Source organism: Protomyctophum bolini (genome assembly GCF_963924005.1).
Source record: "Protomyctophum bolini genome assembly, chromosome: 19".
Lineage (NCBI taxonomy): Eukaryota > Metazoa > Chordata > Actinopteri > Myctophiformes > Myctophidae > Protomyctophum > Protomyctophum bolini.
Window position 1 is genome coordinate 25626605 of NC_137880.1, and position 14105 is coordinate 25640709.

At 45.6% G+C, this 14105-nt stretch overlaps 1 protein-coding gene across 4 annotated transcripts in view; it reads left to right on the forward strand.

Moving 5' to 3' along the window:
* Positions 1-14105, forward strand: part of runx2b (RUNX family transcription factor 2b) — a 61537-nt gene that overhangs the window by 21272 nt on the left and 26160 nt on the right. For 3 of the 4 annotated variants that reach the window (XM_080790789.1, XM_080790787.1, XM_080790786.1), the window contains exons 3-5: positions 6801-7099; positions 8820-8976; positions 12939-13043. In XM_080790789.1, coding sequence (XP_080646915.1) covers positions 6801-7099; positions 8820-8976; positions 12939-13043 — 561 coding nt within the window. Of the gene's footprint in view, positions 1-5322; positions 5439-6800; positions 7100-8819; positions 8977-12938; positions 13044-14105 lie in introns of those variants that run through there. The other variant, XM_080790788.1, reaches the window with a different exon arrangement.

A 14105-nucleotide genomic window follows, 5' to 3' on the forward strand; every position in this document is an offset into this window, starting at 1 on the left:
GGGTGTACACTGACAGTGTTCATTTAGAGCACTGGTTCGTTTGTTTGGGTGTACACTGACAGTGTTCATTTAGAGCACTGGTTCGTTTGTTTGGGTGTACACTGACAGTGTTCATTTAGACTTTAGAGCACTGGTTCGTTTGTTTGGGTGTACACTGACTGTGTTCATTTAGAGCACTGGTTCGTTTGTTTGGGTGTACACTGACAGTGTTCATTTAGACTTTAGAGCACTGGTTCGTTTGTTTGGGTGTACACTGACTGTGTTCATTTAGACAGAGCACTGGTTCCCAAACAGTGTGTCGGGAGTCTCGGGACCCATTTGTGGGTCGCGGACACATTATTATGGGTCCCTTTATTTTAATTATCATTATTTCAAAACATTTTCAATAAACAGTCACAAAAAAGCTAAACTGTTCATGAGTTACTTTATGATTTTTTTTCAGTAATTTCATGAAGAAAGAAAAATCTCCATATTTATTTCCATGAATTAGAAAATGTTTAAGCTATAGGGAAAATACTATAGCCATGAATCTACAGGCTGTATTATCACTAGTTTGGGTCCCAGCAGGCAACCGTCTAATTTCTTAGACACTTTAACGTTTTACTATATTCATTGACCGGGGTCCCGCAGGGGTCAATACCTGGTCCCTTCATTTTTACCCTACCCTACTTTTACCTTCACTGAAAATAGCAGATCTACAAACTCACAGAGTGATGCGTTGTGAGCTTGTAGATCTGCTATTTTTGACAAATGTTTGCCCATATTTTCACAGAATGTTCACTGGCTATTATGACATGCCCAGAATAGAGACTGGGTTGGTGGTTAATTAGCTGACGTGTTGGCTCATTTAAGAGTAAAGACTGGCTGTTAGCTAGGATGGTGGTTGATCAGTGGCCAGCTTGCTGATTGATTGGCTTGCTATGTTGGAACTAAGGTTGGGCTTGTGGACAGTGCTGGCTACGTGGCTGGCTCCATATGGCTGGTGTGCTGGTTAGCTGGATGACATGCAGAATTGCCGCTTGGCTGAGTGGTTGCCGGGCTGACTGGATGCTTGGTTTGCTTGGAGGCTGGCTGGCTGACTGGCTGGCTGCAGGCTGTTTGGTTGGTTGGCAGGCTGTTGGGCTGGCCTGCCAAACATGGAAACATCCCGTTAGAGCTGAAAGCTGCCTGGGCCTCGTCACTGCCCTCTTCTAGAAAGCTATAATTAAGTGTCTTGAAAAATGCACCACTGTGAAATGGAGCCTTAATCCTGCGTCTTAAGTGGCTGTACTTTTCCTCTCGAGCCATGAGAGAGAGAGAGAGAGAGATAGAGAGGGAGAAATTTCTCCAAGTGCTGAGTTTCATTTAAGTTGTTGTTTCATTGTGTGTGTGTGTGTGTGTGTGTGTGTGTGTGTGTGTGTGTGTGTGTGTGTGTGTGTGTGTGTGTGTGTGTGTGTGTGTGTGTGTGTGTGTGTGTGTGTGTGTGTGTGTGTGTGTGTGCATGCGTGCGTGAACGTGACTGTGTGACTGTTTGTACACATGTGCATGCCCATATGGGTGTGTCCATGAACCTGTAGCCTACTGAATGTCTGCCTGCTTATTTACATTCTGCGATCAACAATGAGCTCTGTGTCTCCTGTCATCTCTGCTAATGAGGTGTGCTTAATTAAGAGAGAGCTTGTGGGCCCCCATCCCATTTATTTCCCCACCGCTTTCCCCTCTCTCCCATCTCGCACCCATGCAGTAGAGAGAGGAGTGGAGGGGATGGGAGGGGAGGGGAGAGGAGGGGAGAAGAGAGGAGAGGAGAGGAGAGGAGAGGAGAGGAGAGGAGAGGAGAGGAGGGGAGGGGAGGGGAGAGGAGAGGAGAGGAGATTCAAAGAGAGAGGGAGAGAAAATACACAGTTGAGAAGTCTCACTTTGGCTGCCAATGGTCTATAATGCAGCGTGTGCGTGTGTGCGCGCGTGCGCTCGTGCTCGTACGACAATGACAGATATCTTGGCTATGTGACACATTATAGTGGCAAAATTAGTCAGCCGAATGTTGTCAGCTGAGTTTGATTTTACCGAAAACAAATAATTGAAACTGAACGGCGCGGTGCCGGGCAGAAATACAATATTACCATAAATCATAAAAGGAACATTTCAGCTCGATGTGGTATATTATAATATGTGGTTCCTCGCTGTTAGTGACTTCTCCTACTGTGCAGTGACTCGGAGCCAGTGTAACACAGTAGATGAATAATACAGAGCAGAGGGAGAACTCGCAGCTGTGCGCCAGGAGAGAGAGCATGATGAGGCCCTGCTTGACGACTGAACCGTATTACGCCGCGTTTATTACAATAATGATATGAACCGCTCAATATAATGTTCAATCTCGAGCCGCAACAAAATAAGTCCACCGCCACCAAGAAAAATAAAAAATAAAACCCAAGTTCAGTGAAGTTCGTTTCGGTGGTGTGCCAGCGTTCACGTTCGATCAATAAAAAGCAGATTGCGGGGCCCAGGGGTTAAGTCCAGGACACACGCGGTGCGCTTTTGATTGAGCGCCGCATTGTGGCACATTAACGCCCTCTCACACTGTCTCCCTCACATCTCCGCCATACATCAAACAAGCGGCGTTCCGTTCAAACGGTGCGGAGAGGTCGCCCTATATAGACGGCTACCTCCTCTCGTCAGGGAGGGAGCCAGACACAGAGAGACAGCAGCCATGCAGGGCCCGGTCGGTGCATGCACTGTGAACGTGGGCCTATATCCTGTTGGCAGCATGGGAGACAGATGCTGGATCTGGATGTTCCTCAGCCGGGGAGAGGCAAAGCGGAGTCAGATGGGACAAACACTCTTTGATGAGTTGAGCTTGTCAGGGCCCAAGTCACGACCAGAGAGGGGTGGAGGCCACGCAGGGGCCTCGGGTATATAAGGGCTGTCTGTGAAAAAAGAAAGGGAAGCCGCCCGCCTGACTATGTTGTGGGGACGATAAGAGATTCGGATTTGAGGCTGATTATTAGTTGGACACGAAAATGTGTATACGCACCGCACCATGCATGCGGCGTCCCAATGAATATGCAGGTCCACTCACATCTGACAGACTGCGAGGTTGATTGGGATGACGGTATTCATCCGTAAAAATGTACAAATAAACCTCTCCAAAATTAAATTCCGTCAGAAACTCGAATCAAATCAGCGCACTGTAAATATGAATTAGAGCTGATTGCGTTGATCGTGTTAACGATATGGAATTGACATGCGCGCGCCATGATATATCTCTTTCATCCTCGACCAAAACGCAAATAAACAGTTCCAATTTGAAATCCTATCGACCTTTAGGATGTTTTCCCCGTTAGCCCCCAAAAATGTATTCAGTGGTGAAAAAGTGATATTATCAGCGCTGAAACTCAACACTGTTGGAATAACAGCCTCCACCGTTCCAGCAAGGCCATGTTTATCGCTATTACAGATTTAATTACAACTTTCGCATTTATCCATCCATAAATTGTGAGCTGATCTAGGAGAATGTTGGACAATGTGAACCATATTTCAGGCGCTTTTGGGGCACAGCGAAAGGGAAGTGTAACTCAATCACTTCTCTCTCTCTCTCGCTCTATGACGAGGTGCCAGATGCGTGTCAGTGCTTTCAGACTTTATATATCCCTCATACATCCTCTCTCTCTCTCTCTCTCTCTCTCTCTCTCTCTCTCTCTCTCTCACACACACACACACACACACACACACACACACACACACACACACACAATCTTATATCTCTCTCTATATGTATATGATGTTAAACAGTTACACAGTTACAGTATAGGCCTACCGTACACAAACAGAAGTCATTCAGATACTCATATTAAGCTTGTATTTTTTGTATTGAAGCATCCAGTCAGACATTAAACAAATTAACATCATCGTCACAATAACACGTCACAGAAACAACTAAGTCGTCTAAATACGTCGCTTGCCTAAAATAACTGTTATAGGCTAAACAAGTAAACATGCATGCTAACAACGGTCGCATCTGTTGTTTGGGGCCTACATTTTAGGGCATGGAGACGCTCTGTAGGCAGGCTACGTGCGCGACTGAGGGCGGCGGGCCTATACCCCCGACAGCTGCAATCGCCTTCATTTAGAAATAGAAACCCGGGCCTATCAAAGGCCGTTTGTCACATAAAGCCACTGCAATAAAGTCGTGTTTGGGAGCGGAGTGTAGCAGGGAAAACACGGAGATCAACAGGGGCCACATGTTGCGGTGTCACCCCGTTGTCGTGTGATGTGGAGAGGGGCTCCTCGACTCATAGCCTACCTCTCGACTCACTGAGAGACAAATTACATCGGGAGACGGATGAGGATGATGCAGGCAGGCAGGGTCGTGTGCGTGCGTGCGTGCATGTGTGATGTGTGTGTGGAGACTTATAGGAGCTCACAGAGGGTATAGGATGCCCTCTACAGTAGACAACACGGCGGGCAGGCGAGCTGGGTCTGCTGCTGTCGACAATTATTTGACACCACACCCATCCTTCCCAATTCACGGCCATTTCCATATTATTATGATGATAGGCGCCACATAAAATATTTATAGGCATGGAAAACGAGAGATACAATATATGCATATTTATTTATTTAAATGTGTGGCATACTGTTCAATAATTGTAATTACAGAGGGCTGCAGCATGCGGGGATGTTGAAGTTAAGTTTTTCTGACAAACATTTCCATTCAAGTTTGCGCTCTGGCACGCTGTTTTCAGCTGCATGGCTAACTTATATCTAGGCATAATAATTATGTTTCTATTTGTAATTGTGTGAAATGTAAACCATGCAGGTTTTACGCAAGAGACATTTGCATATTTTAGAAATAAATTATGATTCTATAGTGTGTCAGCTAAGCTTGTGCGTAAAAGGCACTGCATCGCAGTCTTTTGGTGCCACCCGGGGCTCCGTTTGATTGATCACACCACTAAGCATGATGTATAGAATAAATTGGCTATCAAGTGGCCAATCGAGCTGCAGCAGTTGGATTTCATGAAAAGCACTATGCATGCAGCAAATGGCTTATCGGGTAGATCACAGGCAGCAGTCATTATATGTTCAGCCATGGGCCTATAGAATATAGGATACCTGTCTGTATACCTGCACATTAACAGCTCTGCCCTGTGCCCGGGTGAAACTCTACCCCGCCTGAGTCACACGCTCTCCGGTGACTCGTTCACGCGGCGGCGCAACAACACACAACTTCGTTTCTTGTTGTGCGTTCGCCTCCTGGCTGGCTCCTCTCTGACTGATCCTCTCACTGCACAGCCAGCCAGACGGCCAGCCGCGTTACTTTTGAGCCGAGAAAACAATAAAGAAACACCGCGATTTATGGACTTTACCAGAATTATTCAATGAAAATGACTGCTTCCACTAACAAACCTCCGAAAAGCGCGTGGATTATTACTATCCGGGGGCACGGTGGTGAAACGTCGGTATGTTGTTGCTGCTGCCTATCGTATTTGAGTTGTATGTGTTCTATTCTTCAGCTCTGCTTGTAATGAGGGGGGAAAGAGATGCGTGAACGTGAACGTGACCCGGTGTTATTATTTCGCGTATATAGACTTAAAACGACCTGTCCGCGCGCGCCAGTCGCCTATAGCCGTATACTGCGTGTGTGCGTGTGTTTGTGTGTGTGTGTTACTGATCACACTGATAGATGATAGATCTCACTCCAGACACACCACGTGTTGGAGTCGCATCAGCACAATAATTGCTGGGCGCTCGAGCTTCTATATAAACCACAAAAGCCGTGAGCACGGTCGGGAAACCCCGACCTCCAAAAACACTAACCGCATTTACGGGCTACAAAAACGCTCTCGTTTTTCCGCCTCCTTCATCTCACCGGCAATGATTCTCTCTCTCTCTCTCTCTCTCTCTCTCTCTCTCTCTAGTTTCATTCCATCAACCTTTTTTAACCCTATATGTTAAACGTGCGGTTCGATGGAGCAACGTCGTGCGTGGCGAATGTGTGTAGAACCCTAATGGAACACGAGCGACTCCGTGCAGGCTATAAATAGCACTCGTATATTGTTAAAACGCAGGGTATTGGTATCTTCTTATATTCAACTTGACTTTGAAAACTTTTTTTTGCACATAATAGCCCGCGGGGCTTTCGGCTTTGACTTTGACACAAAGACTTCAGTGACGCACCTGGAGAGCAGCGTGCGCTTTGAGGGAGAGAGAGAGAGAGAGAGAGAGAGAGAGAGAGAGAGAACTCTTTGAGCATCTGGGGTGGACTGTTGTTCCACTTCAGAAGTTTTTTTGTAATTGCATATTATGTGTTTTGGCTTTTATTTAGCGTTATTTATATATCCACACACGTGAACGCCTGGGTTTGCTTGTCATGGACACTTACGCTGAAAAGTCGGACGAACGGCGAGTCGAGAGATGTGGACACACAGAAAAAAGACCTTGTCATCAAAAAAACATGATCAAGCAGTTCCAGGGTGTTTTTCTAGCTGGAGAGTATTTTATGTCGTTTTGAAAGGCGAGCCACCAAAAAGTTTGTAGTGGAGAGAGTCGAGAGAGGAGAGAGTTTTTTGAATCGCCGCGTGGTGTGCGTCGCCACCCCGAGTCAGACAGTCCCATTTTCCGCTGGCAGATGTGTTGAAGCACCGTGCACGGTGGTGGTCCGTGTGGTGCCGTGCGCTCCTCCGGAGAAGAGGGAGCGCGGAGAGAGAGGAGTGGAGGAGAGAACCTTTTTTGTTTGTCTTTCCTCTCTTTGGTCTCCCCCTTTTTTTTTGCCTTCTTTTTTTTTTTTTAATTCCACGCTGTTGTGATGCGCATCCCCGTAGATCCCAGCGCCGGCCGGAGGTTCAGCCCGCCCTCCAGTAGCCTACAGCCGGTCCCGGGGAAGATGAACCACGTCGTCGGCGATCATGTGAGCTCGCCCACGGCGGGCGGCCCCCAGACCGGCGTGGACGGGCAGACGGGGGCCGTGGTGCCGAGGCTGCGTCCCCACGAGAACCGCAGCATGGCGGAGATCATCGCCGACCACCCCGCCGAGCTGGTCCGCACGGACAGCCCCAACTTCCTCTGCTCCGTTCTGCCGTCGCACTGGCGATGCAACAAGACGCTGCCCGTCGCCTTCAAGGTAAGCTCTCTCAGTCTCTCTCCCTCCATGTCTCTCTCTCGCTCTCCACTTTGTGGTTTTATTTCAAGATGAAAATTAACTCGGTTAAAAAATATTTGTGGCATAGGCTGTTATTAAAACGAGTGATGTTGACAATGACTACATTGTCATTGAACGAGTGCATGTGCTGCGCTTTTGGCATTAGGCCTACAGACAATTAAAAAAAATGTTTTTATTATGGCAAATATGCTGTTAAATGCGTTTATAAGAGATGATGCTTATATAGGATGTGATGTTTATTTTGTTTTAAAATAGGCTGCCTATATGCTCTGTCGCTGTTCATTATGTAATTTATTTGAAAAATAAATTACATAATGAATTGTCGGTAAGGGCATCTTCAACCACACAATTCCAATACCGTTATGGATAACTATAATTATAGGGCCTGATCACGTTCTAATTTAACGATTATTGTAATGTAGGCTACTACAGACAGATATGATGACCTTTTTTAAATCCCATAGAGACATGAAGCAATGAGCTATATGCTACTTGTAGCCTATTAAAGCTAATTAATTATAATTTCTTACTAACCTTGAATTTAAATGTTAAATTAAAAATAAAACGGCATTAATACTGCACCCACTTTTATTTAATAACAAGTGTAAAAACAACATCAGTAATAAAGAGTTCCCAGAATGCTATGCATGTTGACATTTATTAGTCTATTGTGCCTGAATTAACTCACAAAAAAATATATTAATTTCTATACCAAAGTTAGTTGTTTTATTTGGAATTTCTAGTTTTGACCTATATTTGGAAGGAAATTTAACGGGCCTATTAATAACTCAAGAGTTTAATACAACTCAGATGTTATTTTAAGGATCAAAAGATGCTAGTTTGGGCACATAGATCAGCGCTTGTGTCATTAGCTGTCATTACTACACTCCTGTCAGTATTCCACCTCTGTAATTATTTTCTTTTATCTCTCTCCAACATTGTAAATGATAACTCTGGCTTATAGCTATATAGCATGCTGCAGTCTCCATTTAAAAAGAAAAACCCCCACTGTCACTTGACACTTTTATTTCACAGATTTTTGCATTTGATAAGTTACAGAGTTCCCATTAATCATGACATCAATAGCAGCTGTTTAAGCAGTTGACACACATATTAAATTAAACTCATTCATCAATGTAGTTTGAGGGCAACGCTATAGCAGCATGCAGGAGCCGGTGATGTAACGCAGTCTGCAACCCTATATTGATTTGATATATTTTTCTTTTTATTTTGTGGCATTGAAATTAAAACCATGTTGTCATTGTTTAATTTTTATTTTATTTTTTGTATTCTATACACACCGTTCCTGGCGTTTAAACCTTCTGCAGTCACAGTAATTTATAAATTCCCTTGAATATTCTTCCTGTCTTTAACATCATGGTTTCACTTTCATAACAATACATGAGCTTGGCCTCAAAAAAATATTATAATATTGACAGGGTTATATATATTTTAATCTGCATGCATGCAGGATAATACATTAAAATCGATTCATTTAGGGGAATGTTTGCATCTTTATACCTTCTATAATTAATCCTTATTTTCCTTTTGGACCGAATTGTCTTGTTGATGTAATGTTGACGTTTTGCCGGGCAGGTGGTGGCTCTTTTTGATGTAATGTTGCCGTTTTCCCGGGCAGGTGGTGGCTCTTGTTGATGTAATGTTTCTTTTTGCCGGGCAGGTGGTGGCTCTCGGGGACATAACGGACGGGACCGTCGTCACGGTGATGGCGGGGAACGACGAGAACTACTCCGCCGAGCTGCGCAACGCCTCCGGAGTGATGAAGAACCAGGTGGCACGCTTCAACGACCTTCGCTTCGTGGGCCGCAGTGGCAGAGGTGAGGCCTATACGCACGCCATGCAGCGTATGTACACACACACCTCACTATACCGTTCAACGGGGGGCTAATGGCTGCATTAGCCGCGTGGATTAGTGGTCACATTCCCTACACTGTGACCACATAATGATCCACACGTCAGCCCACTTGAGGTTCAAATCCCACCGCCGGCGGCGGGCTCCTATAACATCTGCGGGGGTGATTCAAATCGGCCTTTCATCCTTTGATATCTATAGCCCATTACTCCTCCTGTGAGCTTTTATAGGAATACATTTTTACATGTTATCGCCATCAGGTGGTGAAACGGTCCCTGCGGAGGGATAGTGGCCGTTCAGGCCGAGGGCCACATGCCTGTGTCAGATATATGATATTTGACATCGTGACAAGTCCGAGGTCTTACAAAACCATTAAACCGCCATCGCTTCTTTGTGTTTCTATCTAGAAGCTACTATAGCTATCAAATCCATTTAACATATTCTAACCCCCCCCACCCCCCCCCCCCCCGAAACAAAATGCTTCCCTGCGGAATTGTGACCCATTTCTCCGCCTTCCAGCCCCAGTTTAGCGAGCCTACAGCCTCAGAGAATGTGACTGTGTCTAATAATCTATCGTTGTCTATACACAATATGTTATAGGCGGTGTTGATTTGATGAGAGCGCAGCATTCATTGGATTTGTGTGTGTGTGTGTGTGTGTGTGTGTGTGTGTGTGTGTGAGCGTGTGTGTGTGTGTGTGTGTGTGTGTGTGTGTGTGTGTGTGTGTGTGTGACAGTGACAGTTTGCCTGACGTGACCTTGCGAGGTTCATTAGGTTCCTTATGAACATGTTGGGTGGTGCAGCACTGCCTCGGCGGTACATCAGTCTCATCAGATGTCCTCGGGGCTCTGAGGGAGCTTGCCAGTGGCGCGGCCTTATTGGAGCAAATGACATTCCGTGAATATTTGGCATTGCCCTCGTTGCTGTTAGCGTCAATTACATGTTGTGCAACCGAGCCATCTCATTTATACTGCAAGAGAGGTTTGGCACCATACTAGGGATGCTTTTTCTTCTTCTTCTCTCTCTCTCTCTGCAACAATTCTCCACACATAAAGAGAATGTCAGGCTTCTCTCCCCTGGTGTGTAACATTGGAAGTGCTTTCAAAGGAAGAGATATTCAGTTTCTAAAAGCTGAAGAAAAAAAAACCCAGAGAAAAGAATGGACATTGGGATAAATTGTCAGTGATAAGCGCTGTCATCGAATCTGCCCGTGGCATGGTGACATGTGGCACGGTGACAGCAGTTATACATTGGCTCCCTTTAGTTCAGTGCATTCTCAAAGTGGGGTCTGGAGACCCACAGGGGCCCCTGAAGGGGCTTGAGGGTGGTCCCCCGCTAAATGTGTTAATATAGCAATAAACATTTTTTAATGACTTTAACCCATTGGCCTATACTGTATAAATTAGGGGTGCACGATTATGAAATTATGACCGATGTCCGATCTCCGATTATTTGCAGGGTCATACCTGCCGATACCGATTCTGACCGATTCTGATATTATACAGATGACCACAATGGAAACAAGTCTAAGCCTGTTAATGAAGTATTCAATTAATCAATAAATAGCCTACTCTTTCCAAGTGTCTGTTTTCACTATATGAATGAGCAAAGCCATTGACGGCCACATTATTATTGCATCATCAATATCGGTGAAAATAATCTGGATTATTTTTAGACCAATCCGATACCGATACGGCATTTTTATGGCCAATTCCGATAGGCTACCAATTAACTGATATTGTGCATCTCTAGTACAAATTGATAGGCAATGTTTTCTTTTAAGCACAAATCTTCCCCTTTGGGGTTACCTGGCATAAAATCTTTTCAGATGGGGGCCCGCAGCCACATATATATAAATGTTGTTCATTGACATGAAATAGTTTGAGAACCACTGCTTTAGTTCTTGTCCAAAGTGTGTGTGTGTGTGTGGGGGCGGGCAGAGAGACATACAGAGAGGGAAGGAGGACACGTGCACCGACCGGCCGAGGACCCATCATCACCACGGCGACGGAATAGTGTGTGTCCTTTCGCTACGTGACACGGAATCTGGTGACAGGAAGTGACATAGGAGCCGGGGGGGGGGGGGGGGGGGGGGTGTTGCGGGAATGGAATACGATGCGTCTGAAACATATACTCTGCTCTGGAGTGAGATAAGTACTTGCAGGGCGAGCAGATAGGATGTTAGATAGCTAAAAGACATGCAAGAAGAGAGATGGGAGTAACGGGCCGACAGTGATGGACAAGAAGGGACAATTAGAGCCCTGAATTATGTGGTGCAATACAGGTGATGACACTGATGGATAGTACGGCCTTATAGGCCGAGGCGGGGGAATCCAACCCTTACTTATATTGATAATATCATCATTAGAGTAAGACATAATGGAGGATAAATGACAGCTCCGCCTCTTAGTGTCGATAATAAATTGAGCCCTCATTAAGACTGACAAGCCACGATACAGATGACTGCAATTAAGTAGGGCTGAAATAATTAATTGATTCATTGATCGTATATTCATTAACAAGACGTTCAACCTGATGTACCTATTTTGGGCATGTCATTATATATAAGCAAAAGAATTGAAGGAATTGTAAATAATTGTGAATAGCAGGTCTACAAGCTAACGACGTGTTGCAACATGACGCATTGTGAGCTTGTAGATAAGCTGGCTGTACTATTCACAGCTACAGAAGTCATATTTTTGTTTGCTGGTTGTACTTTTTATTATTACTTTATTTACCAGCCTTGTATGGACCAAATTAAATCACAAAGAAATTGAATAATCAAAGAATTAATCGATTATGACAATACAACGTAAGTTGCATCCCTTCCCTATGGTCAAGAATTAAAGACTGAACTCCAGTCAGTGTCCAATCCCGTCACAGATCAATGTGTTCTGGAAGACATCAGGACTGCAGGCCACCTGTTTGTCTCCGAGATTGTATCTCCCAGGCTCATCTGAGGGTTGCGATGGTATCTCCCAGGCTCATCTCAGGGTTGCTCTTTTAAGGAAGATTTACAGCGGGCTAAACCATATGGTGGAGCTAAGAAGGGGAGGGGATGGACGGTGATGTGGGGGCGGGGGGTGGACCAACGGACAGCTGTTCTGATGAGTCGAAGCGGCGACGCACTCCCCTCTTCCTGTTTCCTGCGCGTGACCATGGCGACGTGATGCGTCTGCATACCTTAGACGTTAGTGTTTGCTGAGTCGGCGGCTGCACTCTGATTCATTGTGTTCCTGCTGCTTTCTACCTCTAGCTCTCTCTCTCCCTCTCCACCCTCCCCCCTTTCTCTCTCTCTCCCTCTCCCTCCATCTCCCTCTCCACCTTTCTCTCTCTCTCTCCCTCTCTCTCTCTCTCTCTCTCTCTCTCTCTCTCTCTCTCTCTCTCTCTCACACACACACACACACACACACACACACACACAAACACACACACACACACACACACAGAGACCCTCGTCTCTCTTTCTCTCCCTCTATCTCTCTTTCTCTCTCACAATCACACGCACGCACGCACGCACTCAACCCCAAGGCAACAACTGCAGAGGATTATCAAGAAAGGAAGTGACTATTAAAATGCCTCTCTCTCTCTCTCTCTCTCTCTCTCGCCCACGCACACACGCAGCGTTAGACATGGAGAAACTCAGGATAACAAGACAGTGGCTCTTTCAATCAATCTCTCATTGAGCCGCCGCCAAAACGACCCAAATAGACCTCGCGAAACAGCCAATGTTGTCTGCCGTTAATCCACTTAAGGCTGATTTGTCCCAGTTTGTATTTGCTATTATGGGATGGCGACCACACTTGTGACTAGGGGATGGTTTGGTGGATGAATGTGGGACATTGTGCGCCCTCCCGCCCCAGTCCCCCCCCACCCCCCTCTCCCCCCAGATGACTTGTCATTTTAATGTTGTTTCATGTTCCCGCAGGCAAGAGCTTCACCCTGACAATCACCGTATTCACCAACCCTCCGCAAGTGGCCACTTACCACCGAGCCATAAAGGTCACTGTGGATGGACCACGCGAGCCCAGGAGTGAGTACCCCCGCACACACATGCGCACACACACACACGCACACACACACGCACGCATCCGCGCATTAACCATTTTCACCCTGGGGTCCCTATTTTGGACATGTCATTAGGTGTTGCAATGCAACATGCTGTGAGGATGTAGATCGGCTATTTGTCATGATGAAGTATAAGCCTATAAGGCATGAGTGCTGAATGTGGCCGACACACACACACACACACACACACACACACACACACACACACAGTGTCTGTATTTTCACTGTGAGAATACGCAAATTCCTGCAAAAGCACAATATATCTCACATGCAGATGCACACGCACACATGCCTACTGCTAGACAAAAGCAATTAGCACATTCGAACCCCCATACTGGTCCATTTGGTTACATTTGTACACTGTCTGAGTTAAATGAACAGTCAGGATTTTACAGTGCGACTGGACAGTGGGTGGATCTGTGCAGCGAGCCAATGGCATTTAAAATCCAAAGGCTCATGGTTTAAAAATGGATCCCTGCCTGAAATGGCGACATGGTAATAAAATAAGTTAATTAACAAACAAAAAAAACAAAAAAATAGGGATTTTGCTGGAAAGAAAGATCTGATCGTTTTTAAGTAGCAATCAACAGGTTTTTAATTAAGTTAACTTCTCAGAAAACAGCACATTTTCCCATGGGAGAGAATGAGGCGTGGAGTGAGAAAGAAAGAGAGATGGAGAGAGAGAGAGAGAGAGAGAGAGAGAGACTATATAGCAGACAAGGAGATACAGACAGAGTGAGAGGCACAGACAGAAATAGAGACAGAGCGAGGGATATACAGACAGACAGAGAGTCCAGACGGACAGACCATTTGGCAACATTTGTACACTCTCAGAGTTAAATTAACACTGATGATTTCACTGTGTGCAGACAGAGACATCGAAGACCTAGGAATAGAGAGCGATGCAGAGAGAGAGAGGCATAGCGACAGAAGGAGAGAGAGAGAGAGAGAGAGAGAGAGGGTACAGCGGGTAGCAGAGTGCTAGCATCAGCTCATTTTAATGGCCCATATAAAAACAAGACTTTAC